The sequence below is a fragment of the Fringilla coelebs genome, assembly GCF_963513975.1.
Source record: "Fringilla coelebs genome assembly, chromosome: 15".
Taxonomy (NCBI): domain Eukaryota; kingdom Metazoa; phylum Chordata; class Aves; order Passeriformes; family Fringillidae; genus Fringilla; species Fringilla coelebs.
Genome location: NC_140041.1, coordinates 8,273,814 through 8,300,213, shown reverse-complemented (window position 1 = coordinate 8,300,213; position 26,400 = coordinate 8,273,814). Strand labels below are relative to the sequence as shown.

The 26,400-nt window shown below is 42.8% G+C and overlaps 1 protein-coding gene across 1 annotated transcript; it reads left to right on the top strand.

Annotated features, from left to right (window-relative positions):
* Positions 1 to 387: 387 nt before the first annotated feature.
* LOC311159563 (organic cation/carnitine transporter 2-like) lies at positions 388 to 25,417 on the top strand. The gene is made up of 10 exons (XM_084215709.1): positions 388 to 804; positions 9,338 to 9,441; positions 12,001 to 12,155; positions 13,546 to 13,717; positions 14,657 to 14,783; positions 18,289 to 18,389; positions 21,192 to 21,406; positions 22,646 to 22,828; positions 23,297 to 23,432; positions 23,981 to 25,417. Exons 1-10 carry the CDS (start codon positions 412 to 414, stop codon positions 24,066 to 24,068), a joined length of 1,674 nt encoding a protein of 557 aa, XP_084071835.1. The 5' UTR covers positions 388 to 411; the 3' UTR covers positions 24,069 to 25,417.
* The last annotated feature ends 983 nt before the right edge of the window (positions 25,418 to 26,400 follow it).

Sequence of the window (26,400 nt, the reverse complement as noted above, 5' to 3'; positions counted from 1 at the left end):
TCAGAGGTGGGACGCAATGATCTGCGGGGCCCTGTCCCACCTCATTGACTAGAATTCATCTCCACCCTGGTTTTTGAATTCTCTGGGCAGTAAATGCGAGATCCGACGCACTGAGGCCCGGGAGCAGCGGGCAGGCTGCGTGGCCGCCGCGCGTGGCACCCCCGCCTCACAGCCGCGCTCGGCCCGCCCCAGGCGGCTCCGCCTGCCCCGGCCCGGCCCGGCCCGGCCGAGCCCCCGCCGCGCCTCCGGGCGGAGCGCCCCGGGCCCGCCTCCGCCGGGCCGGCCCCACCTGCTCGGCCTCCGGCAAACCCCACCCCCAGGCCGGCCCATGGCGCGGGGCTGCGCGGCCGAGCCGCTTCCTGCCCGCGCCACACTGAGCCGCGGCACCGGCGGCCGCAGCTCGGCCGCGCCATGCGCGACTACGATGCGGCCACCGCCTTCCTGGGCGAATGGGGCCGCTTCCAGCGCCTCGTCTTCTTTCTGCTCAGCGCCAGCATCATTCCCAATGGCTTCAACGGCCTCTCCATCGTGTTCCTGGCCGGCACGCCCGAGCACCGGTGCGTCGTGCCCCGCGGGGCCAACCTGAGCGACGAGTGGCGCAACGCCAGCATCCCGCTGGAGGTGCGGGAAGGGCAGGAGGTGCCGAGCCGCTGCCGCCGCTACCGCCTGGCCGCGCTCGCCAACTTCTCGGCGCTGGGGCTGCGACCCGGCTCCGACGTGGAGCTGGAGACGCTGGAGCAGGAGCCGTGCCTGGACGGCTGGGAGTACAGCCGCGATGTCTATCGCTCCACCATCGTCACCGAGGTGCGCGGCCGCGGGAGCGGGAGGGGAATCCCGGGAAGCCCGGCGTGCCGCGGAGAACCGCGGGGTTATCGCAGTGCCCGTGCAGCTCCGCCGCCTTCTGGGCTCTCTGCCGGCACGTTGATCTGCTGCTAAACCCGCCATGCCGAGTTTATTTTGAGGTCTTCTGTTCACTTTCATTTGCATAAGAATGAGGAAGGAAACTTATATAGTGAGGGGGGTGATACACTGGAACAGGTTGTCCAGGGAGGTTGTGGATCCCCAATGTTCATAGGCCAGCTTAGATAAGGCCTTGAGCAACCTGGTCTATCTTGTCCATGGCAGGGACTAAATGATCTTTATAAGGTCCATTCCAATCCCTTAACATTGTTTGTTTCTATAATGAGCTTCCAAGTGCTGCCTGTTTCCTTAGCCAGCGAAACTGGTCACACTGTGCAAATGCTTCTTGGTTTATCAGGTATCTGTGCAAGGGACTGGAGCAGGGTGAGCACTGGGTTCAGCTTGCTTGGTGTGGCAGAGATGTCTCTTTGAACATCAACAGTGTTTGTTTTCTTTCTTTAAAAAAATAAAGGTGTCAGAACTCATAGAATCACAGGGGAGGGAAGGGGCCTGTGTTGGAAGGGGCCTTAAGGAACATCCAGTTCCAACCCCCTGGCATGGGCAGGAACACCTTCCACTAGACCAGGTAGTTCTAAGCCCTGTTCAACCTTGAGCACTTGTAGGGATGGGGCATTCATAGCTCCTCTGGGCAGTCTGTGCCAATGTGTCAGCACTGTCACTGGTTGGAGTCATCCTGAGTTGTGCAAGATGCATGGGTTGGGGAGGCCTGGTTTGATGCTTTATTTGAAGGACTCTGAACTTTGCTGTGTGCCCACAGTGCCTCTGCCTTGTCCCTGTGCTCACATGCTGGGACAGGTCATGTTTGTGTCTGTGCAGGTGTGCACTGCTTGAGTCAAGTCTGGGGTGTGGGCAGCCTACCAAAGGTGAAGCTGTGCTGTGGGTCACTCAGCTTTCAGAAGAAAGCTGTCCAGACCCACTGGGTCAGGTTGACTTGAGAAGCAAGGAAATGGATTTTGAGAAGTACTTTTGAGGAATACTTGGGTTTCAATACAAGTATAGGCCTTTTTCAGAAGGCTTACAAAGTTTGTACAGTGCCATTGCCTGGACATGAGTTATAGAGCTGGAGCTCCATAAAAAAATCTGCCATGATTTCTTGTTTTGCAAACTAGGTTGTGATCAGTGTTTGGGTAGTGATGGGTGTGAGTGCTGAATGACCATAAGCTGATCTGGGCACAGAGGACTAAGGGAACATGGGAGAGGAGCCATGGCAGCACAAGGGAGGATTAGAAATGGGAACACAGGAGTTGTAGGAAACTCAGTCAAGGGTTTGAATGATTCTGACAAGTGCAAGGCATTGCCTCATCAGTTCCTAAAGAATTGCTGTCTTATGGAGAGGAAAGCTGCTGGAATGTCTCAGCTCCGGTGCTTGCTGAAATGCACTGTTGTGAAAGGCTGAGTACTCTCAGGGCAGTGTCAGGCAGTTGGCATCTTCATGGGCAGGCCTTTCACTGCGGGGCACATGGTGTTGTTCTGAGTGCTGCGCTATGATGATTATCTTGGCTTAGATGTGCTGCTTTTTGTCTTTAGAGCTTCATTCGGCTTTGGCTTGATGTTAATTAAAATGTCTTGAGCTATTGGAGTATCGTCCAGGAATTTTACAGTCTATAAGAAAAGGGAGGTGCTCACATAGTGCTGAGAGTCCCCAGCCCTGGCTCCTCGTCTGTGTGACTTGGCAGATGTCCTGTGTCTGTGGGAGGCAATGTTTGTCTGCCCAGGCATCATGCACTGAGGCAGTATTTTTTTTCTCATCTAATATTAATTCTTCTGAGGGAGTTTTGCAAGAGCTGTGGCCTTTCACACACTTACAGGTTTTCAGTGTTTAACTTGTTTAATTTCTTGGCTTGGTGGTACTGCTTTCATGATTAACTAATCTTGTGTTTAGTTGCATATCTCTAACTTGTTGAATAATCATGAGGACCTTTGTCCCAGATTTCCATAGCTGACACTGGGAGGGGGAAGGGGGATTTTTTTTTTTTTAAGAAAGGCTTTTGCTGAATCTCTCATGACTTGAGAGAAACCTTGTTTATGGTTCTGCTTTTCAGGGGAGACTTAAAACATTCAGTTCTCTCCCACTAGAAGAGAGACTTTCTTTTCTCACAAGCTAACAACAGAAGGTTGTTATTAGCCAGTCTGCAGTATTTACCCAGCTCTGGTGTAACAAAATCCCTTTCTGTCTTTTACTTTTTGAAATGCTGTATCTCAGGGCATAAGAGGGGCTTTATTTTGGCTCAAGAAACCAACTGTGTCATTCTAATTCCTCCATGAGTCCTGTAAAAAATTAATGTAAGAGTAGTAAAAGTTCATACATGGTAGTAAAAGGACTAAACCAGGAGTAATTAAGGGAAAAGATTAACTTCTGCCAGTCATGGTTGTTATGGGGCTATACCAGGAGTAGAATTGTGCAGTGGAGTTAAGGGCATGAGTGCACTAGAAATATGATATAATGAGGTGTTAGATGATACATCAGTCAGAACATTTTAGTTCACACAAGAGTAATTCTTGAACAGTGAACCATAAACAGATGCTGAATTTTGGATTCACTTATTCATCCTCAGCTTCTAAAAAGGTGTTGTATTATTCATCAGTTTGAAATCAGTGCAGGTGGTGTATGCCAGATTTGCATGCTTTGTGTCTGTTTTGCTACTGGCAAACTTTAGGGCCTGTTGGTTTTTGCAGGGGAAGGATGCACATGGTGGGGCTTGCCAGGTGTCTAGAGGCTGGTTAGGTGCAGGGCTGGTGCTCCTTCCTGTGTGGGTGTTCAGAGAGAGAAAGTTCTGGGCAGAGGTGAGGGCCCAGCGGTTTCCATTCTCTACACCCCAGGGATTCAGGTGCCCTGCTGTGCTGTCAGACCACAGTCCCTGGAGATGAGTGGGTTATGCCAGAGTTTCAGGAAGCAAGGGGAGACTGCAGCAGTGACATGTGCAGGACACAAATGGGCTCTGGGGCACAGCTGGTCATCCAGAGGTTTCAATGTTCACTCTGCTGGAAGGCAGAGGGATGTATTGTTTCACTTTGCCAAAATAAAAACACAGGCTTAAGCTAGACATTGTAATCTATACAGTCATAGAATGTTTTGGGTTAGAATAGAATGTTTTGGGTTAGTCATAGAATGGTTTGGGTTGGGAGGGACTGTAAAGATCATCTGCTTCCACCCCTGCTGGTATGGGCAGGGACACCTTCCTCTAGAGCAGGCTGTTGCAGCAGTGGAGCCAGCAGCTGAATTGTAAATCAACCCTGTGTCATCCAGGTTCAGCTCTCACCCAACTCTTCATTAATGTTAGACACCTCCATTATTTATCATCTTTTAAAAGAGGTGCTTCTTTTTTATTGTTGTAGGTTAATGTCTGCTTATCACTGTGGCTGAAGTTCATACTCATAACTTTGCTGAAAAATATTTTTGCAGCTTTGTAAAAGCTTAGTATTACTGGTCTTGTCAGAAGAAGGAAAAGAAAGTCTGGTTTTCATTTAATAAGTAAATACAATTGTCTGACAGATAAACAAAGGTGTTTGTAAAATGCTGGGTTTTTCAAGGTGGGATTTAAAAAGCACATCATGCAGTAATGTTTGAAATTGTACAAAGTACAGCTGTTTCTGAGATCGCAGCATAAAGTAAGATTAATATTGTTAAAGAATAATGGGCCTGCTGTTGATATGGTTAAATGAAAACAGTACTCTTTTAGAGGCACTGTGGACAGTTAGTGACAAGGTAAAATTCCCTTTATGTTGCCTTTACTTTTAAATTCAAAGTCACCTCAGGTGGTGGCAGTGCCCTGTTTCCTTTTTCTCCAGCCATCTCAAAAATGTGATGTATGGGGAACGGTTCCATTTCTGCACTGGAATTGTAAAATATTTGGCAATTTCCTTCCTGTTCTGTGCAAGCTTTATTGCTGCAAAAATGTAAAACAACTAGAGGAGGGAAAATTAAGCAGAATGCGTATTTTGTAGACACAGACTTCTGTTTGCTTTAGATAATAAGTTTCAATGTAACATCTAGACCTTTTAAGTATTTGGAATATACAAATGTGTTTTTAGAGGAAAGGGTGTTTAATAACACTCACAGCTTTCAAGTAAGCGGAGAATACTTGTATGGATATAAACAAAATCAGATTCAGCATCAAAGGTTGTTAGAACTTGGTTGTGTGACTGAGATTTTATTGAAGAACCTGCCTCTACTTGCTGAGAGAAGCAAGTGAAAGGAGGGAATACAGGGTACTGGGCCAGCTTCAAAAAGTCTTGATAACATGTTGTTTTTTAAAAAGAAAATATTAATACATGGAACTAGCCACTTCAATTTTCAATTATACATGTTATTCTGAGTAGGACAGGAAAAGAGTTTTAAAAAATAAAGGAATGTGAACACACAGTATCTTGTAGCTGTAAAAATTGTTTTGTCTATAAGGCTTTTCCTTGTAGGAGCGGAGTATAACCAGGTGAGGCTCCTGAAGGCTTGTGTTTGTCACAGTCCAGCTTTGTTTAGGGTTCTTGTAGTGGCACTAGGGAAGGGTCTTGAGTTTGTGGGAGGGAGGAGATCTGATGGAGTAGTTGATAGTTTTTATTCTTCTCAGTTCTGTCACTGGGCTTGCCTTTCTAGCAAGGGATTTGGAGACATGCTTCCTGGCAGCTGGCATGTAAGAGATCAAGCAGAACTTGTAAAGTGCTGTCCTAGAGAGGTGCGTGAGTGATGACTGTCACAGTGCCTGGGACTGTTTGACACTCGGGCCTCAAACCTGGACTTGAGAAGCACAGGAACTGCTTCAGTCCCTCTCCTTTTTGCTCCCCCTGCCTTCTGATCCAAGCTGTCCACATTCCTGGCCATTTCCATAGCCTGTGCTCTTTTCTCCATCCCGTTTCCAGCTGTCCTCACCAGCACAGGCATCAGCCAAGGATCTGCTTACAGAGGTGCATGAGCACAGCTTGGCTCCAGCACACAAACGGCATTTGTGCTGGGTGTGAGGCTGCTGGCAGACATCACCCCAGCCTGATGAATTGCCTGGGAAGTAGAAAAATCACAAAATATCTGTAAGATGAGTAAGAAGACAAGTTTAAACTGCAACAGAGGATGTCCTAAAGTTATAACAAAATCGGTCAAGAATGCTCTGTTCTGTTGGGTACCAGCTGAGCAGCTTGATGCTTCACAATCAGCAGCTGCTCTTCGAAAACAGAGTGGAAATATTTTTCTCTTGTTTGAAGCTCAGATACCTTGCCAAGGTTAACCTTATCTTGTTCACTGGGGCAAAGGCTATTACAGCTAGCAGGCTAGTTGAAAAGAACTAGATACTAGATACTAAGAAATGAAAATAGCACATGGTTTTAGAGCACTAGGTCACGGTATGCTGTGTCCAAACAGCACTACCAGCAGGAGGGGTTGATTAGTAACTATTCCTGGGACATTTGCTCTTTTCCATGCTCATCTAGCAGTGTTGCCTTGGTGACTTCCTCTTGGACAGTGTGCAGTTGAGGGAAGGGTATGGTTGCAAAATGATTCTAGAAGGATGATGCCATCATCACTGACTAGCAGTATAATAGGTCTATTATAGGTGTGTCATCAATGAGTTGAAGACTTCGACATGTATTTACTGGGGCAAAGGGTAACAGACCTTAAAATCCCTTTGTTCTAACTGTGCTTCTGTGGAGTCTGTAAATTACTGGTATTGTACAACCAAGGTAGTTCTACTTTGGAAATTTAATGTTGAAGCTCACTTTGATGAGCCTGGTTCAAGTGGTCTCCAGCATGACAGCTCCTCGCTGTGCTTTAACAGCGAGGCCAGAAAAACAAGCTGCTCATCACTGTCACATTTGAATGCCCAGTATGTTTCCACCTGCCAGTGCAAGAAGGTTTTGGCAGAGCTGTGCTAAACGTTCTAGTACCATGAACTTTTCCAAGAAAGGTCTCCACCTCAGTGATCTGAAGGAAATGTTTGTTGTAGGACACAAACATGCCAGTGTCTGGAAATCCAAGTGTTGTTCAAGCCTTGTGCCAAAGTGCAGGGTGTAGGACAGGTGAAAGGAGATGGTAGACTCACAGGCACAGGGTGATCCGCTGGAAAGTAATGATCTATTTAGTAATGACAGACTAATCACCAAGACAGGTTTTAGTTCTGTTATTGACGATGCCTGACTGCAGTAGTTGATGCAAAGATAACTTCTTGTGAGTAGGCAAGTCTTTATAACAGCAGGATTTGTATTTGTGGTGTTTGTTCTCTGGTAGGTGTTATCATATAAGGGCATATGATAACCACTGAAATCTTTGGCCTGTATAAATTATAAATTTGATAACAATAATTTGCTGGTATTTCCCAGTTGCCAGGTATATTTTACTGAATCTTCCTAGCTGGCTTAGCCTCTGTGGTCGTGACAGGCTCAAGCTTCCTTTAATCTATAATGAAGTATAGCTTTTGTTGAATAATAGAGATTTAACTATTAATGTTGATTATAGTTCATAATCTAAATGATGTTGTTAACTGTAGTAAGTTCAATTCCTTACCAGGAATGGGATACATTTATTAACACACTGGAAAGCCACAGTTCTGGAAGGAACTTCTGTAGTGATGCCTAATGGATGGTGGTGGTGGGATGTGCACTGCCTGGAGTGCTGGTGCCTGAACTCCAGGTGCTGTGGGGCTGGAAAGGCCTGGGGAGGAAATGTTGAGGGTTATGAAATCTGATAGAAGGAGAGAATTTTCAGACATGAAACCACAAACAGATTTATCAATGGAGGGGTTATGAAATGACCTGAATACAGTTACAAATTGGAAAAACGTGCATATTGACCTTAAAAATAATAATTATGATGACTGTCTTATAAATATAAGGTAATGTAATGGCTGGCAGCTAGAGTTAGACAGCTGATGAGAGTGTAGCCTGTGTGAATGACGATAATTCATCTCTGGAACAGTTCCCAATTCTAATTCAAAACTGGATTCTAGTCCATGAAATAAGCAATGGCTCAGTTGCATTTTGACACAGGAATCTGGCAATGGAAGGCCATTGCTGGTGTTGTTCATTCTGTGCATAGTTTTAAGTGATCCTCCAGCCTTAAACCATGGACAAGGATGTGGTTCTGGTGTGACTGTTAACAGGCTGAGGGCTGTGAGATTCCTGGAGTCAGAGGCTTGGTGCTGAGGAGATGGGGCTGGCAGACAGTGAACCAGGAGCATTCCCATCTGTGGGAGCTGGAACACACAGCAACTGCTGTGTGTTTATCATGAGCAGATCAAAGCATGGAAGGGTGTTCCCTTCAACTAATTGAAAAAAATATACTCAATTATTTGTAACTGGGGGACAAGGAGGGTTAATTATTCAGGTCTGGGTCAATATTTTAATTTTGGCCTTTTTAATACAGATTAAAACCTAAAATTTTCCATTACTAATACATCAGAAGGGCCTTCAGGGAGCTGTTTGAATAACTATGCTCAGGAGGGTTTGGCCTCAGATCAGAAGCATCTGTTGCCTCCCAGTTCCTCTCCTGCAGGGCTGCAGCACCTGCCCTCTGGCAGCAGGTACTGGGAGAGCTCTGGGAAACTGGTTTTATGTCCTCCAGTCAGAACATAGCTGTGAAGGAGGGGATGAGGGATCCCTGCTGGGTTTTGTCCTTTCTTTTAATATTGACACATTTTTTCCCCCAGAAAACCAAAATAGAACTAAGAGTCTTTTAATAATAGTTGTTTATGTAGATGGAAAAATAACACAAGTGCTGTTTCAAAAACATCTGACTGAACTGGGTAGGATCTTGAAAAATACTGAATACTTTATTTTAAAAATATTTTCTTTTAGTCCTTCTTTTTGTTTTAATCTTGGAAATCTTTGTTTGTTTGGTGTATATTTCAATTTGTATTTCAAAGACTCTAGTTGAGGTTAGTTAAATTTCCAGTGAAGAATGAGCAGTATCCTGTCTCTCAAAACCATATTGAAATGTAATAAAAAGGCTTTTTCTTTCTATATTGTTGTTTCTAATTTTTCTTAAAATTAGAAACAACAATATAGAATGTGAATTTTTAATGGGAAACATTACTATTTGTAGTGAAATCAAGTTTAGAAACTATTTACAAGGTCATGCAGTGACAAGCCAAGGGGGAATGGCTTCATACTGATAGAGGGCAGGGTTATATTGGATATGAAGAGGAAACTGTTCCTGTGAGGCTGGTGATGCCCTGGCACAGGTTGCCCAGAGCAGCTGTGGCTGCCCCATCTCTGGAGGTGTTCAAGGCCAGGTTGGATGGGCCTTGGAACAACCTGGGAGAGTGGAAGGTGTCCTTGGCCATGGCAGGGGATTGGAATGAGATGGTCCTTAAGACCCATTACAGCCCAAACTATTCTGTAATTCTGTTCTCAATCCTTCCAAGCCCAGCTCAGCAGAATTTAGGAGGGAGGGGAAATCCTGTTTATTAAAAGACTTTCCAATTCTCTCTCCCTGCAGTGGAATCTCGTATGTAACAACGACTGGAAGGGACCCCTCAGCACCTCCCTGTTCTTTGTGGGTGTCCTGCTGGGATCTTTCATCTCAGGACAGCTCTCAGACAAGTAAAGTATATACACCAGGGTTGCTATCTCTTTGATGCTCATTTTTAGACATTTCTTGTATATCAGCTTTCCTACTAGTGTCTTTCTGCAACTACTAACATGTCTGTTCTGTGACTGTCTAACCTGAGTGTACACAGAAGGGGTAGAGAAATGTGCTGAGCTAGAACAGAATGTTATAAAGATTGTTAGTAGGTGTTATCTACATCTGCTTGTTCTTGTGACAGTCACTCTACAGCAAACTGGTTTTTTATGCCAGAAAACAGGTGTTGGAGATGAGTTTTGTCTGGAAAAATCTGATCAATGACATTCTCTTCTATTTATTTTGTACTATGTTCAGAGGGATCCCTGACACTTGTTTTCTTTTCTTTTTTTTTTTTTTTTTAGTTTAAATTGGGATTTTTCTTTTTATAAACTATAGCTGCTTTTTCTCATCATCAAATGCAGCATTTAAGTCCAATGATCTGTATTTGTGGAAGCATAAATGCTTTTCAGCTGTACTCCAGAGAATCAAGACTTTCTTGTTTATCAGTACAAACATTTAAAAAAAAAAAGGAAGACACCATTAATTTCTGTGATGCTAACAGTTGTTTGTATTTTGTAAAGCTCAGTTTTTCTGATTCTCTCCCTGGGATTTGCTGTGCATTGTGTGCTGTCTTTCTGATTCCCTGAGAACAATATGTGGTTCTCTAATTTGCTTGTACTTGGAAAGTTTCTGTTTCACTGAAACATAATCTCCATGCTGCACATCTTCTGGTATCATTTAGGGCCTTTTCATAGCTGCCTATCAGGATGGACCAATCTCAAGCTTAGAAAGAATGATCTTAACAAATTAACCAGGCCTCCTGTACTTCTCTCCAAAGCTATATGCTATGTTTTTTGTCCAAAAAATCCCCAGGCAGCTGATATACAAGAAATGCTTTCTCTGTGATCCTCCTTCTGCCTGGTTCCTCCCCTCACAGTCCTGCTCTTTTCCCCTGTGCAGCCAGCAGGCTGCTGGCCTCCACACCCCCAGTCAGTGCACCCTTGTTTGAGGTCCAGCAGTGTCCCTTTGTCACCTCCTCAGCTTTCTCTGTTAGGAAATCACCACTAATGAGCTCCAGAAGCCTCCCTGGTTGTGTCCTTCCAGCGTGTCCTGGAGTGTTCACTACCCTTATGGTGGCCAGTGCCTTTGGACACGAGGAGGTTTCCTGTGGTGCCCTGCAGCAGGTCCTGTTTGCTTTCTTCTGAGCAGGTGGCTGCAGCAGACACCCAGCACCCATGTTGTCCTCCTTGCAAATCCCAACCCATGATCTCATCTGGCTTGTCACTCATCCCCAGGCCCAGATCCATGCCCTCCCACTGAGGGGTGATTCCCCTCTTCCCTGTGGGGGAGTCTCTCACCACCTTTTCCTGGTGCTGCTGCTGCTTCACAAGGTTCAGGTGCTTCCTTCCAAAGAGCTCCTTGTCTGCTACAAGGATCCTGAGTGTCTCCCATGGTCACCACCCAGCAGGTGAAGCAGGAACGGTTCTAGTGCCAGAATCCATGAGCTTCCTTCCTTCACACTCCTGGCAGTCTCCTGCAGCTCCTTCCCCTGGTAGCACAGGTCTTCACCAGGTGCAGGTGAGAAGCCCATCCCTGCAGCCCATCCCTGCAGCCCATCCCTGCAGCCCATCCCTGCAGCCCATCCAGTCACTTGTAGCCACTGAGGGACACAAAGCTCAGAGTCAAGAGCTTCTTCTCTCCATGAGGAGAATGCTCCAGCAAAGCTGCCTGCAGTGTTCTGCACTGCAGTGAGCCTGAGATCTGAAGGTTTACAAAATATTTGGGGGTTTCAAGTAACAGTCAGTTCTTTGTGTGTTGCCCACAACACCAGCTGTAGACCTGTAGGTCAACACGGACTTTGGAGCTGTGCAACCTGCACTCAGCACACCCTCTCCCAGCAGTGTGGGGCTGCCTGGGCCAGGGCAGCAGCAACCACTCTTACAGCAGCTTGACAGGTTGAGTTTAGTTTAATTTCTCTTCTCTTTGGTTTTTGGGGTTTTGTTAGTACTTTATCAGGAGGTCTTCTAGAATCCCTTAATTCTGTTCATATTTAAACCAAAGGGAATGAAGATTGTGGCACAGGATCACTGACTGCCAATAGCATCTTCCAAATCTATGTTTACCTCTCTTCCACAAGCCTTTCTTCTTTTTCTTTTTTTAACCTGTTGATCTGTCAGGGTCCATGTGCTCCTCGGAAGAGGAGAAGCATTGGATACTCTTGCACTTCAAGTAACTTATTCCTGATGATTTGTTTCCAATCAGTAAAAAAGGAATAGTGTTCCAGCACATACTTGAAGATGACTGAACTAGCAGCCTTTAGAATACAATTTCTCTTGGCCAATGATGTTTTTAATGTGTTTAGAATAGTTGTGCCTGTGTTGCATCTCTGAACCTCTGCTTTTTGCAGAAGTTTTATATCTCCTTAAGCATGCATATAAGTAATTTTATTTTTCTGTTTCTGTAGATTTCGTTCATGATGTTGTTTAATCATATTTTTTTTCCCCTTCTCTTTCTTTTTTTTAATCTGTCCATGGAAGGTTTGGCAGGAAGAATGTGCTGTTTGCAACTCTGGCAATGCAGACTGGCTTCAGTTTCATACAGGTCTTCTCTACCAGCTGGGAGATGTTTTCAGTGTTGTTTGTGCTGGTTGGCATGGGACAGATATCTAACTACGTGGCAGCATTTGTTCTTGGTATGAAAGTCCTGCTGGTCACTGCATGTGTCCTTTCATCTTGTGCTTTTCCTGCTCCTTTTCAGTACTGACTTAGGGTTGATTTGTTTTGCCAAGCAACACTGTTAAGAGTGTGGCCTCACCATGCATGAATAACTTCTCTTCTCCTTGGAAGCTTCCAGCTGATAGAGGTGCAATTTGAATTATTTCTATGGTTTACTGTCATAAAAGAGGCAAAACCCCAGAAATTATTTGAAATGAAGTCAGGAGATAATACTTGTGAGAGATAATACTTGTGAGACATGATTTCTTGGGAATTGGAACTAGATGATCCTTAAGGTCCCTTCCAATCCAAACCATTCCATGATTCTATGATTTTTCTGGAATTTCTGATGTCCATTTTGGGGTCTAAATACCTGTTTAATTTAAAAACTGCAAAAGAACCAAGATAGGTAGAGTAATTTTTATAAAGTCTTCTTTAAACAGCCTATAGTAAAAATTTAAATGTCATCATGACTTTTGCTTTGTATACTTTCACGCTAAGACCATATTTAATTATGGGGATGTGAATTACCTCATGAATCTGAAATGTAAAAAAAAAAATTAATTTACAGTGACCTCACTGTCCAAAGTACCAAATGGTGGCAAGAAATTATTTCTGAGCTAAGGAAGGCCAGTTCAGGGGTGAAAGCAGTGCTTCAATAACCTCAGTGCACATAGTCTGATGCAGCTGCTGGCATCTTCTTTGGTTTCAATGGAAACAAGAAAGATTGTATTTTTTTTTTTCTCTGTCTCTTGATTTGCTGGTCCCAAAACATTTCAGAGGAGGGCACTGACCCCTGTTCATGCATTTAATTCACCTGGCAGTAGCGTGGTCTTTGTGACCAAACTAAATTCCATATATCTACCCAAAAAGACAGTGAGGATTTTGGATTTTAGATAGTTTAAATAGTCTTTTAGATAGTCTAAATAGTCTTTTAGAAGGTGATACAGGTTGGGAACTTAGTTGAGGCACCTTTGAATTATTCTTTAAAGAAGCTGGTCACTCTTCATGAGCTGGAGAGGATTCTGGACATCAAGCTACATTTAACAGTTGAGAATGTCAGGTGATTTCAGCTCCTCAGGTAAAATGTGAGATTCTGAAAAGATAAAATTGCAGAAATATGAGCTACATATTGAGCTACAGAAATGCTATGTGGCCCAGTTCTCATTCTTTTACACATATCACTACCTCCATTGGTGCAGGATCACAGCATGAAGGAGCTCTGTGGTGCCTCTCCAACTAGACAGCAAAGTGCTACATCCTGCAACAGTGCAGTGCATTTCAAAGCCAATTGCTAGGGGTATTTCTATTAAGTGACTTGGTTGCTATTAAGTGAAAATCTAATAATCCCTCTGCTGTTTTGAACAGGCACAGAAATCCTTGGCAAGTCAGTCCGAGTGCTGTTCTGCACCCTGGGTGTGTGCATCTTTTATGCCTTTGGTTACATGCTGCTGCCTCTGTTCGCTTTCTTCCTCCGAGACTGGCGGATGCTGCTGCTGGCACTCACCCTGCCCGGCCTGCTCTGCATCCCGCTCTGGTGGTGAGTACAACTCACTCACGAGACTTTAGTCTTTAGAAAGTCCTGTCTGCAGGTTTTTAAGATGATGGAGCTAATGAAATTCAGGAATGGGTAGGTGAAGAATGGATGTTGTGTCCTTTACTCTCCCAGTTGTTTAGCTGTCGGTGCATGGCGTTGTATGTGATCTGGCTGATGCCTGAAAAACCTGCTCTTCATGTTCTATAGGATTCCGTAAAATTAAGTCTTGCACATGCAAAGAAAGCAAAAAAAAGTCAATAAAACTCGTACTTCCGCACCAACTGAAATTGACAGGCTTTTAAGTATAGGTGTGAACTAAGGGCAGAAGGAAAAACCAGATGTTCATTTTTACCAGTTTTTCATTGGTAGGGTGACAGATATGACAAACTACAAAACTGTACTTGCACTGCTGTGGCACTTCCGTGTTTTCTTCTGTAGTTGTTAAAATGTTACTTTTGAGTGGCATGTAAAACTGAAATAGTCCACGTGGTGGTGGTGTTGCTTCACTTAAAGTAGCAGCTGTGTTTGTGCTTCCATCTTTGTTCTTGTGCAATCGAATGACTGGGGAATTCTGCTCTCTGATTTGCCTTTCTGTCACAGAATTTACAGTTACTGATTTTATATTTGTTAGCAACAGCGTGCTGCTTGTGTATTCACATTTCTGAATTTCTTAAATTAATCCCATATTTGGAATGTTTGGATTGCTCTTTTTTCTGAGTCACTGCTAATCCCTTCAGCACTTCTGAAATCCATAAGGGCATATTAGTCTGGTCTTGTTCCTTACACTAGTCTGCTCTTGTAAATCTGATTTCTGTTGTCAGTGCACTAATTCCTGCAAGATGTGGCATGTTTAGAGATCTTCCTGCCTGGAACAATGTGTTTGTCCCTTCAGCAGTTCTTTCTATGGAAATGAAGGCTTGTTATTCTGAACCTTCTCTGCAGGGTCATTCCAGAGTCTCCACGGTGGTTGATCTCCATGGGGAGGTTTCAGGAGGCAGAAGAGATCATCCGAAAAGCTGCAAAAACTAATGGCATTACAGCCCCTGATGTAATATTTGACCCTAGTGAGGTAAGACTTGTTTAGCAGTCCAGTTGTTTGCTGGACTTTATGTAAAGCAATTAATTCCATACAGATGAATGGAGTTATGCCTGCACTGCATTCTGTGCTTCCCAAGTGGGTGAAAGATCATTGTTTTCTGCTGAAAAGCACAATACCTTTTCCCTTCATTGCAAAGCCTTTGTGGTCCCATTCCCACAGGAATGCCAACATGCATTCTAATGCAAACATCTTTTTCATCCAGTTTACAGCTGCTCGTTTTTCAAGGGAGGATAATGAATTTGAGGTGCCTATTGCTTAGCGATCTAAATATTTGCACCAAACAGATTCTGTGTTAATTCAGTCTGTAATATAACTCTGTATGACACAGGGCTAATCCTGGCCAGTGACATTGGAAATATTGTTATTCTAGTTCATACTGGACTTCAATGTCTAATCCACGTTAGGGTAAGCAAAATTTGAGCCCCTTTCAGGTGAAGTAGTGACAGGTATCTTTCCCATCTCTTTCTTCCTACATTCTCCTGTTTACTCTGGAAATCTTCCCTTTGTCTGAACTGAAGGTGTAGAAGGTGCCTTTAAGGTGTAGAAGCAGTTCCATAGACATTCAAAGATGACCTCAGAAAGTCAAGACAGAGAAACTGTTTGTATATTCCAGGAGAATGGGCACTTCAACAGAATCTGTCTGGGCAGTTGCAGGCAGACAATTAACAGTCCTTTAAGTGAAAATATATTTAACCTATATAATAATATACTCATTTGCTTTACAATGCCTCTGTTCTGGGCTAAGGAGAATGGGAAGCCATTAAGCTGTAGGTATTTGCTGCTGAGACTGAAACAGCTTCCCTTGTGTTGAAGTCAGCTGAGGTGCAGACAAAGCTGTTTGTGCAGACTTATTAGGAGATAGTAGGACAAACATCCTGGTCTCACTGGAACAGAGTAAGAATGCCAAGAAAACACACTCCTGATACATTTTCCTCTGGATCTTTGTTAGAATACATCTTTTCCTTTTTCTTCTTCCTTCTCATGCTGTGGCCATGAAAACTTATCAATTGCCAGCACTGCAGCAGGAGAATAGAAAATAAACTCTGGCTCCAACATCTGCCTAAGATCACTGTTCCTGGAATCTTCTCTCTTGTTCTTAGAAGGAAACACTGATGTGTTTGCTGTCTCTGAATGGGGTTGGATAGTGAAGGAGCAGAAGGCAGGGGCAAGGATAGGCATTTTATTCCAGGAAATGCTGGACAAGGAGAAATGCTGATGTTGCAGCAGAGTGGACAGGAGAATGTGGTGTGCATTTACAGACATTAGCACATGAGCTTTCAAAACATACTAACTTTCTGACCATCAAAGGAAAATGAGCTTGATGAACATGCAGAACTCCTGTCCATCTCTTTCCTTTCTAAGGTAAAAGTAATATTGTGGCCAAAAGATCTGTGCAAAACTCCCCTGCATCAGTGGTGTGTTTATGCTGTTCTTGTGTCTGCTATCTGAAGAGCTGGAAAGCAGAAGGCTTACAGCCTCTTGAGGGTTTAGGAAGCATGTTTATGCTGCAGAGAGGTTCTCAGAAATCTGGATGGCCCTTTGCCTTCCTCATTTGGAATGTGTGTTTGGGATGGAGGAGCCACCCAAGCTTATAGCTGGAGAGTCCCTCAAGCCTGTGCAGCTGGAGAGCAGCAACTGCAGAATTTTGACTCCAGAGATTTCAAGCCAGTTGAGGTCCAGCAGGTGATGAATCACAAACCAGCTGTGGAGCATAAATAGGGCCTGGTTCGTTAAGAAAGGATAAAAATGTTTGGATGATAAGTTTAATTTCAAACCATCATTTTGTTTTCCCTGCCCTTCTCTCATAGCTTCTTGTTTGAGCCTGTCCTGGTAAAAATTATGTTGTCTGCTCATCCAGCTCTTAAAAGGCAAGGACCCCTTTTTCTCATCAACTGACTAATTGACTGAATATTTCTCTTCCTGGTTTTGTTTTATGGTTTGCTTGTTTTTTCTTCTTTTTTTTTTTTCCTTGTTTCTTGGCAACAAGTAGTGGCATGTAGAAATATCATGTGATTTATGAGAAAGGGCTATGAGCTGTGAAGTGACTACAGTTTGTGTGATATAAGTTTGGCTTCAGGCAGAGTGAAAGCTAACAAAGGTAAAGGACTGTTTGGCTTTTGTAGAAAATGGGATTGATGAAAGCATATACACAGAAATTTGGTGTGTACCAGACTGCTATTTCATTATCCAGATCTTTAGAACCAACTGTCACTTTGAAAGAATTTTCATGTTACTGCAGAGGTTAGAGAAACTCCAAGTTGCTTTATCAGAGCTGATAGTTTTAATCAATGGAATTTGTCCTCTTAAATCACCTTTTCTATATTTTGAAAAATCTTTCCCTTGGTCCCCCTCTTTAGGAGTCTAAATAAAGTCCTAATTAAAAAAATAATTATTTCTTTTTTTACAGTCTTACCAAGCACAGAACTTGTTCTCATACTTTGTGGATGACTACCCTTGCATTGTTTACATGGAAGTGATTTTATGTTGAGAGGCTGGAAAGTTTAATGGAGAAAGGAGAAGATTGTTGTCTTTTTGTTTACATTCTTAGAAGATAATCTCGAAAACAGACTAGATAATGATGGGCACTCTTCAGCTCATTAGCCAGTTTGTCTGTTTAAATACATTACTCTTAGGTCCAGCTTGAGTAGTCATTGGCTAACTCTGCCCTGCTACACTTCATTGCAGTAATTTTTGTTAATTGTTGCTGTGTCTGCAATGGACAGTTTATCACTTTGTTTTCCTGAAATTTGAAGACTATTCTGTGTCCCTCAAGATGTCCTTGGTTTTCTGGACCTTAAGCTAAAGAAACCCTCTACTTTTTTTCAAATGTCTCACCATCCTTGTTACTCTCTTCTAGTCTGAGTGCAGTTGATTCTCCAGGTGCAGTGCTCAAAACTGGATGTAAGAACTCCTCCAGTAGTGACATATAAATCGTGAATTAATGCTGTTGCTTTATAATTCAAGTAACAAAAAGCAGTTGTTTTGTGAAGCCTCAAAGAAAATTATTACTATAGAATCATAGAATGTGCTGAGCTGGAAGGGACCCACACAGATCATCGAGTCCAACTCCTGGCCCTGCACAAGACACCCCAAGAGTCACAGCATGTGCCTGAGAGCATTGTCCAAGTGCTTCCTGGGCTCTGTCAGGCTTGGTGCTGTGACCATTTCCTTGGGAGCCTGTTCCAGTGCCCAGCCACACTCTTTCTGATAAACATTCCCTGACTCAGCTTCATGCAGTTTCCTTGAGTCCTGTCACTTGTCACGAGAGTTAAAAGTTTCAGTCTAAATTTTAAGTGACTTAAAACTAGAGAGGAGCTTCTACTTTCACAAGTTTGGCTCTTACATGTGTTTTGTTACAAACCTCTTTCAGTAGATCAAAAGACTGAGGTATAAATTGGTGGTAGGACTTAGTTTCATAATCATTCTTTTTACAGGAAGTTAAAGTTCCCATGTTTTGTTGTTTGCTCTTTTACAGCTACAAGATGTGAATTCCCAGAAGCAGCAGACATACACCATTTTGGATCTAGTGAGAACTCGAAATATCCTAACTATCACAATTATGTCAGTGCTGCTTTGGTAAGCAAATGTGATTCAGGAGTATGTAACTTTAAATACTAAGGTATTCTGAAGAGATACAGATAAAACCAGCTCAAAAATCAATTACTAGCTGGCTGAAACAACAAAATTCTGGTTACATAGGTACTTCATTTTGGTGCCAGTGTAGAAACACATCTGGGTTGGTGTTCCTTTCTGAAACAGGCTCATCCTGAACTGAGCAAGAATCCAAACAGCTGGCAGTGGAAGTGTGGGAATGCTGCCTGATCCTGGGCCTTGGGGAATGCTCTTCTGACTTTAACAAAGTCTTTTAAAGGAATGAGTCATACCCTACCCCCAGTCAGAGAACTTCTGCCCAGAGTTCTGAACGTGATGCCTGAATAAGGGGAGAATCTTTCCATTTCTTTTGCTGCCTTTTAAGTTCTCATCTGAGATTTCCCTATATTTTCCTGATATCTGCTTTGTCTACTTGTCATCTTCAGCTTAGTTTTCACTAACTGAAGCCATGCTTTATGCTCAATTTGATTAAATGGTGATTATTTTCCTTACCAGAAATCTCAGTAAAGCTGTAAACAGAGAGGGTAACTGAAAACCTGCCAGAGGCCGTACACGTGAAGTTTAATTAGTGCATGTACCTAATGACCAAACCAAGAAGGTCCCTTAAGTGCTTGGGAGCCAACTAAGTTTATATGCTGTCTTTTTGAACAATCTTCATGTTCCTTAGTGAGGCACAGCCTCAGAGTTCAGTCCACTGACCTGCCAGCACATACAAGATGATGTGGCATTTTAGGTCAAAGGATGAATTGGCTTATATTTAAGCCAGATTCTCTGGCCCATCACCAAGCACAAGGCCTGGCCATAAACACACTGAGAAGGGAACTTGTGCAAAAAAAAACAGCTCAAAAAGAAGAGTAATGTTGGTTCCTTGCAGAAATGCCAGTAAGGTGGCTATATAATGTCTTACTGCTCAAGTCCAGCCACTGACTCTCATGTTTGATTGGAGGTGAGACTGCCCTACTCCTCACCTGCTTGATGTGGGGCAGTAGCTCCTGGGCACAGCCAGTTTTGCATGTGTGGTTGTAGAAATCAAAGGCAAACCTGTTTGAACAGCATTTCTGTTAGGATGAAGCAACTGGGAGAAGCACTGACATGACAGTATGTAATCCATTCTAATGGATTCAGTAACCCATACCGAAGGGCTTTTTACCACATCAAAAATCAAGTTTTATGATAGGCAGGAAGAGTCAAAGAGGTACAGTTGACTTGCACACTCTTACCTCCTCTTGCAGAAAAATATTTGGTTAAATTGGGCAATTTTTTCACTATTCTAATTTGTACATCAGAGACCTAATCTCCTTTAAATTAATTTCCCAATATATAGAGAATGTGCTTCCTCACAGCACATAGTTTTCCAGCCCATGGTATACTGATGGTATATTTTGTATCATGAATTAAAAGTTCTCACCAAAAAGGGCTATAAAAGAGGATAGTTGCAGACAACACTATATCAGCATTACATAGTGCTGAGTGTTCTGTTAATTTTGACTAAGTAACAGGCCGTTAAACTATTCCCTTTGCAGGGTTTGCACCAGGGATGAAGAAGCTTGGCTTCTTGGCACCCTAGGATGTGTAAATACCACTGAAGTTTTTCTACGAAATATATAACTATATTAAGGTTTGCCAATGTAATGAGCTAAGGCAATCTGCTAGCATTACAGTGTGTATATAAAAATAACTCCAAGGAGCAGAGGGTGTGAAAAACACTGCAGAACTACTTTTGAGAAGAATGGCTTAGGGCAGGGCACCACAGCAGCAGGGGGTAACTCTCAGCTGTGTCACTTCATGCCTTCCCAGGTACAGTAAGCAGCTTTATTTTAAACAACTGGACCATGAAGGCTCTTCCAATATTCAGTGAGGGGAGGAAGAGCTAATCTTTTGTCAGTGGTGCACTTGGTGCTGTGCAGTGGTTTTGCTCCAGGTTCTGTTATAATGTAGATGCTGGTGGAGATGAAGTGCCAAGTGTTCTGTGCCTCATGTTTGCACCTGGACATGTCCTGATCCACTGCCCATTATTTCCTTATTTACCACGTCATACTTGTTGTTAAAGCTTAACCTGCTTTACCTAGCATCTCCCAAGACAGGACAGAGTTTGCCTCCAAGGCCAGTTGTGTATTTCTCTGGATTACATGGAAGCAAGCTGTATTCTGGCACAAAATTAAGATGGCAGTGATCCAGTCACCAATCTCTGTCCCCTTTTGCACTGACCAGCCCAGGCAGCCAGCCATGCCAATGTGATTTGGATGCTGCCCAGCCAGCTTGGAGCATGGCAGAGAAAATCACGGGCTGCTTGGGCCTGCCAGGATGCCATACTCCTCCTCTCTGACTTTATACAGAAAGCATGGAGCATAATGACCCAGAAACAATGCTCTCCACCCAGACCTCCCTGGTAAACATAATGGAAAGCTGCTGTAGGCCTCAGCAGCAGTTAAATTCAGTAGCTCAGACTTTCAGGTTAAGGCTATAAACAATACTTATGGTAAGTACTGCATTACTGCAGTGTGAACGATTGCTTTTTTCCCAGGGTAATATATTTTCTTCTTTGAATTCAAGAGCAGTCTGAAAGATCAAAAGCATCTGTATGGTTTAATTGTTGACTTGCTGTTTCTGAAGTCAGCACTTCAGCTGCTTCAGAAGTGAACAAGTCTGCCAGATGCTGAATTTATCCTACACAGCCATTTCTGTGCTTGATGGAAATGTGGAAGAGGTTCACAGCAACCTGAGGAAGAAGAGAGACTTGTTTGACCCTGCTATTGTTTCTTTCAGGATGATAATCTCAGTTGGCTATTTTGGACTTTCTCTTGACACACCTAACTTGCATGGAGACGTGTATGTGAACTGCTTCCTCTCAGCAGTGATTGAAGTGCCAGCCTACATCATCTCCTGGCTGCTGCTGCGCTATCTGCCCCGACGGTACTCAATGGCTGCTGCGTTATTCTTGGGAGGCTGTGTTCTTCTCTTCATTCAGCTGGTGCCTTCACGTATGGAATCATTAGTTGATCTCACTTATCTATGATAGGTGAGGTGCAGTACCTTGCACGGGGCAGATGTGGAGGAAAGGTGTCCTGAGGGGACTAAATACAGATACCCATGTCCTATCTTTGCCCCTCTTCCTTGGCTCTCAGTGCTGCTGCACAAGTGACTGCCACAGCAGGACATTCAGATTCAGTTTGAAAGGTGGGTCATTGGCTCTGGGATCTGTTGGGATTAGAATTGTAGTCCAGTTTTGCCTCTAAACTACATCTCCGGCAGGGTGTCCTGGTAAGGTCCAGGTGTAAAACCAGGACTAGACCAACCAGAATTTGGTAAGTGGAAGTTACCAAGGGGCTGCAGAACTCACTTCCCAAACAGCTGTTGTTGACTTTAGAGTTTGTTTAAAGAGTTACTTTCAATGGAGTCATTGTGTAAGTATTTTTGATAAGCAGAGATGTTTGTACTGAATTAGTGTTGATAGTTAAAATAATGTGTATCTACTGGGAAGGAGGGCCAAGCAACCTTTATTGGATCTCAAACCATATGTATCTTTAGTCCAGTTAGATTAATAGGGCTATGGAGTCATTACTGATAACAATATTGAATATAAAGGGAGGTGATGTTGCCTAGGACTCATATAAAAATCAAAGATATACAAAAGAGAATGTGCAAGAACTGCCTTGCTTATTTTATAGAGGTAATATGTGTGCTGCATTCTCAGGTTTGGTGTTTTTTCCCCTGTTCTTTGAGTCAACTGGACACTGATATAATCTGGTTTGATTTTCAAATCTTAACTATTCCAGTTAAAGACAACCCAACTTCCTATACTTAAATTATTATAGCTAAGAGTGTTAATGAAACAAAGAATGGAGCTAAGAATGTTAATGAAAAACCAGTTTTTTAGGAAACTAAAATAAAAATAATTTGTTTCAAATGTTTTCCTTTGTTCACTTAATTAAAAAGGGATATATGGCATTTTTTTGCAATAGCAGAGGTCTGGCCCCTGAAACCTGGGAGAATATCTGTTCTCCATATTTTTCACTTGGCAGGAAGCCCTGTTCTCAAGAGAAAATGAAAATGTTGACATCTAGTAATTTAAAAAAGAACATTGCTTATGTTTGGATATTTACAGGGGAAAAAAGACAGCAGATATTGGAGTTAATTAGGCAGGAGTTACACAAACACAAAGGAGTTAAGGGATACAGTGAATTGCGGGAGCCTAAGTCCTGACTGTGTTTGGGTTTCAGATCTCGGTGCGCTGTCCATTCTGCTGGTGATGTTGGGCAAGTTTGGAATCACCTCTGCCTTCTCAATGGTTTATGTTTACACGGCTGAGCTCTACCCAACAGTAGTAAGAAACATGGGAGTTGGAGCAAGTTCCATGGCCTCCAGACTGGGCAGCATCCTCTCACCTTACTTTGTTTACCTTGGTGAGTTACCTGGGCTGCTGGAGAGATGCTCTGCAGGCTCAATTCTCTTGCCTCAATAAGGACACTTCTCACAACTATTTATTCCCACTCCCTTGAGTTCCTACAACCACATTTATAACAACATACACTTTGAACGTCAGGCTGAGATGGGGGTTGGTTGGTTTTGTTTTTACTGAAAGCACAAACTTACACAGGTAAAACCCTGAACCTTGGTACAAACATTACCAGAGAACCACAGAATGGTTTGGGTTGGAAGGAACCTTAAATATCATCTCATTCCACCTCCCTGCCATGGGCAGGGACACATCCACCAGACCAGGCTGCCCCATGCCCTGTCCAACCTGGTCTTGAGCATTTCAGGGATGCTGCATCCACAGCATCTCTGGGCAATTGTCGGAAACTTAAGAGCTGATGCAGCTTTTTTTTTTTTCCTTTGTTTCTTTCTTTTCTTTTTTTGTGTTTTACTAGGTGCCTATGATCGATTCTTGCCTTACATCCTGATGGGGAGCCTGACTGTGCTGTCAGGAATTCTCACACTGTTCCTGCCTGAAAGCTATGGCATGCCTCTTCCTGACACCATTGATCAAATGCTGAGGGTCAAAGGGTAAGTGCCACCTGATTTAACACTCCTCAGCTCTGAGGAATTGTCTTGTCTAGGTAGGGTCAGAGGGAGAGGCTGGTTTTGGCAGCAAAGGTAGTACTCTGTTGAAAATATAAGAGCTTAGCTGAAGTCTTAGCCCCTCGTCCCAAGTGTAAATGTTCATGTGTACATCTCTCAGTCCAAATTTATCATTTGACTCTGATGACTTTATAAAAGTACATCTGAGGAATGCATTTTAAAAGTGTGTTGCTTTATCAAGGTACAGGGACATGTTGTAGGTCCTGAAAGTCTCCTAAGTGCTGGGCAAGAGCTGAACTCTTCCAGTTTAGTTCAGCTGATCTAAAAGGCACTGAGAGCATTTGGCCTTTTGCATTGGCTCTGATTGAAGATGACACATGAGCACAGATGTGGTGTAAGACAGGGACCTTTTCAACTGAAGTCAACAGGATATTAAAATTAGGAAGCTGTAATGTCAGACAGGATTCAGATTGTTTTTTCCCTAAGTTCTTTGTTTTTAAAGTTATTTTATTTTTTCTTTCTTCAACCTCCAGGTTGGAATACAGGCCTCCATCTAGTAGCACAAGGGATTCCAAGGAAGAAGAAGAAAATCCAGAGATTTTTAAAAGCACGGCTTTTTGATGGAACTCCTATGTACTTCCTGGTGGACTGAAAGTTAAATGGACTTTTCTTCTAAAATTTATCCTAGAAAGGGCTAGTGACAACACTTTGTTTTCTGTAATTTGAACCTTATTTATTAATTTAAACACTGTGTTCCCTGCATTCTCTTTTTATATGAACATAAATACTTTGTAGCCTTCAATGAGATTTTTCAGCCACGGTTGAGTTCATGCAGTAGTACCATGGAGCAGAATCTGATCCATCTTTTGTAACTTTATACATATAGTTCAGCTGAAAGATACTTGAAAATGAGTTCAAGGGCTGGCAGTGTGCCTGGATTCTTCAGTGAACCTCCTCCAGAGCTAATGCTTACATCAAGAGGTAAAAATTGCCTGGAAAAGTTGCTCATTGCTTTTGGCTCCTTGACTTCTGTTTGTGGACAGGAATCTTATTTATTATAGTGAAGGTTTATGACAACGTGCTTCTCTCTGATCTTACTCAAATGACTTTGCATTCGCTGAATTTGTTACCAAATTGAGAAAGATGCAAAGAAAGATTTTGAGAATTAATTCTAACCTGCTATGTTTTAACTCAACATAGACTGAAAGGATTGTCTTGCACAAAGTATTTAGCACTGAAATTTTGTTCATAAAATTCACTTGATTCCAATGCTGGATTTCAACTGTACCTTCTTGGTGAAGTTGTTTACATCTGACCTTGGATATGGCCTTTTTTCAGGCTGGATTTATTCTAAATAATGCAAATTGTTTCACCTGTGTGTAGAGGGAGTGGTGTTAGTTTGGCATTCTCCCTTTTCAATGTGTGGTGAAAGTTTTATGTATAAATTGTTTTAATGTTTTCTGTGCAATTTGGATGATGGAAACAATTCTCCTGTCTTTGTTCTGTGTTTTTCCCACTCATGTACACATGCGCACAGTTAATATATTTAGTTGTAAATTTTTATGTTAATCATGCCACTGCAGTGACCTCATGGTGGAATGTACTGAGAACAAAACTCAGAATATATCTCTGACCCTGATTCTCCATCTTCAAGTGTCAACTATATGATTGCTGTGAGGTCTGTTCATTCTAAGTTTCACTTAACTTATGTAATCAGTGAATTGCTTTTAAATTGTTTAAAAAAACCAACAAACCCACAAATCTTGTTGTCAGTCTGCCAAGAAACTGTTCCTTGTGTCATGGAAGTTTGGCATTACCTGTGTTTCTTTAAATACACAATAATATACATGTACACAGAGTCTCATTTGTACTATGCTGGTTACAGTGTGACAAATGTGAGTGGTGAAAGGTTTCTCTCTCATGGCACTTGTGTTTTGTTCTGTCTTGTTAAATTAAGACAATAATAATAAACAGCCTAAACCTTTGTAGCCTAAACTCTCAGGGTCCTTCTGTACTGCAGCAGCTGGTTGGGGAAGTTTTGCATTTTTGGTGTTTAAATATACAGGTGGTGTTTGTTGATTCCAGTCTTTCATTAATCAATATCCCAAATTCTGACCTTGGTAACAGACTCCAGCAATGGGACTGATGTGTACTTTGGACTGCTTGTCACAGGAACAAAGTAGAAAATGCTGTATAGATTATAGTGGTTTGGTTAAATTCTTCCTAACAGTGTCTTGAGCTCTAGGGTTTGCTTCACTTTTCCTGCATTTTCTCACCTCTTTATTTAGGATTTTCATTTACGAATGCAGCAGGAAGCTGACCAATGTCCCTGGGTCAGAGAATGATACCAAAACCACAGTGTTGGCAGCTTTTCCAAGGAAAAAAATCCAAACCATGGGGCACGTTCAGCGTCACTCCTGTTTAGTAGGTTGACAAGCCCTGAGCAGGCAGGTTTAAAATGCAGTGTGTGATTTGAGGCTACTGCCAAAATTGAGAATCTGGATTTTACAAACCTCACTGCACATCACAGGGCGGCCTTGACATGAATGAATACATGTCAGGTAGTGCACGTAACAGCCAGTCCCCCTTGCCTGAAAACACGACCTGATTTGTTAGGTTTACAGCCTTTTTGAAATATTTATTGCAAGCATAAGAGTATGTTGTAAAACCTAGTACAGATATTTTTCTTTGTAAACCTTATGTTTAGGAACTGGAACATTGAGAAGCAGCTTTTTGTGTGTGTGTTGTAGAAGAAGGATCTGGTAACTGCAGGAATCTGAGGCAAAACACATTTAGCTGCAACTTCCTTGTACTGAATTTGCCAATGTAAACAACGTGTCCCATAAGGCTCTTCCTGTAAACAGCTTCAGAAAATACCCTGAAATGTAAGATATGTGCTTGCCTGATTGATGATTTAGTCTGGAAATTCCAGTCCTAAAGTGCAGTATCCATT

Coding starts and splice junctions, on each gene's coding strand:
- LOC311159563 (XM_084215709.1), top strand. CDS start 412: ATGCGCGACTACGATGCGGCCACCGCCTTCCTGGGCGAATGGGGCCGC. Junction 13,718..14,656: donor CTCTGCATCCCGCTCTGGTG/GTGAGTACAACT, acceptor CCTTCTCTGCAG/GGTCATTCCAGAGTCTCCAC. Junction 22,829..23,296: donor ACCTTACTTTGTTTACCTTG/GTGAGTTACCTG, acceptor GTGTTTTACTAG/GTGCCTATGATCGATTCTTG.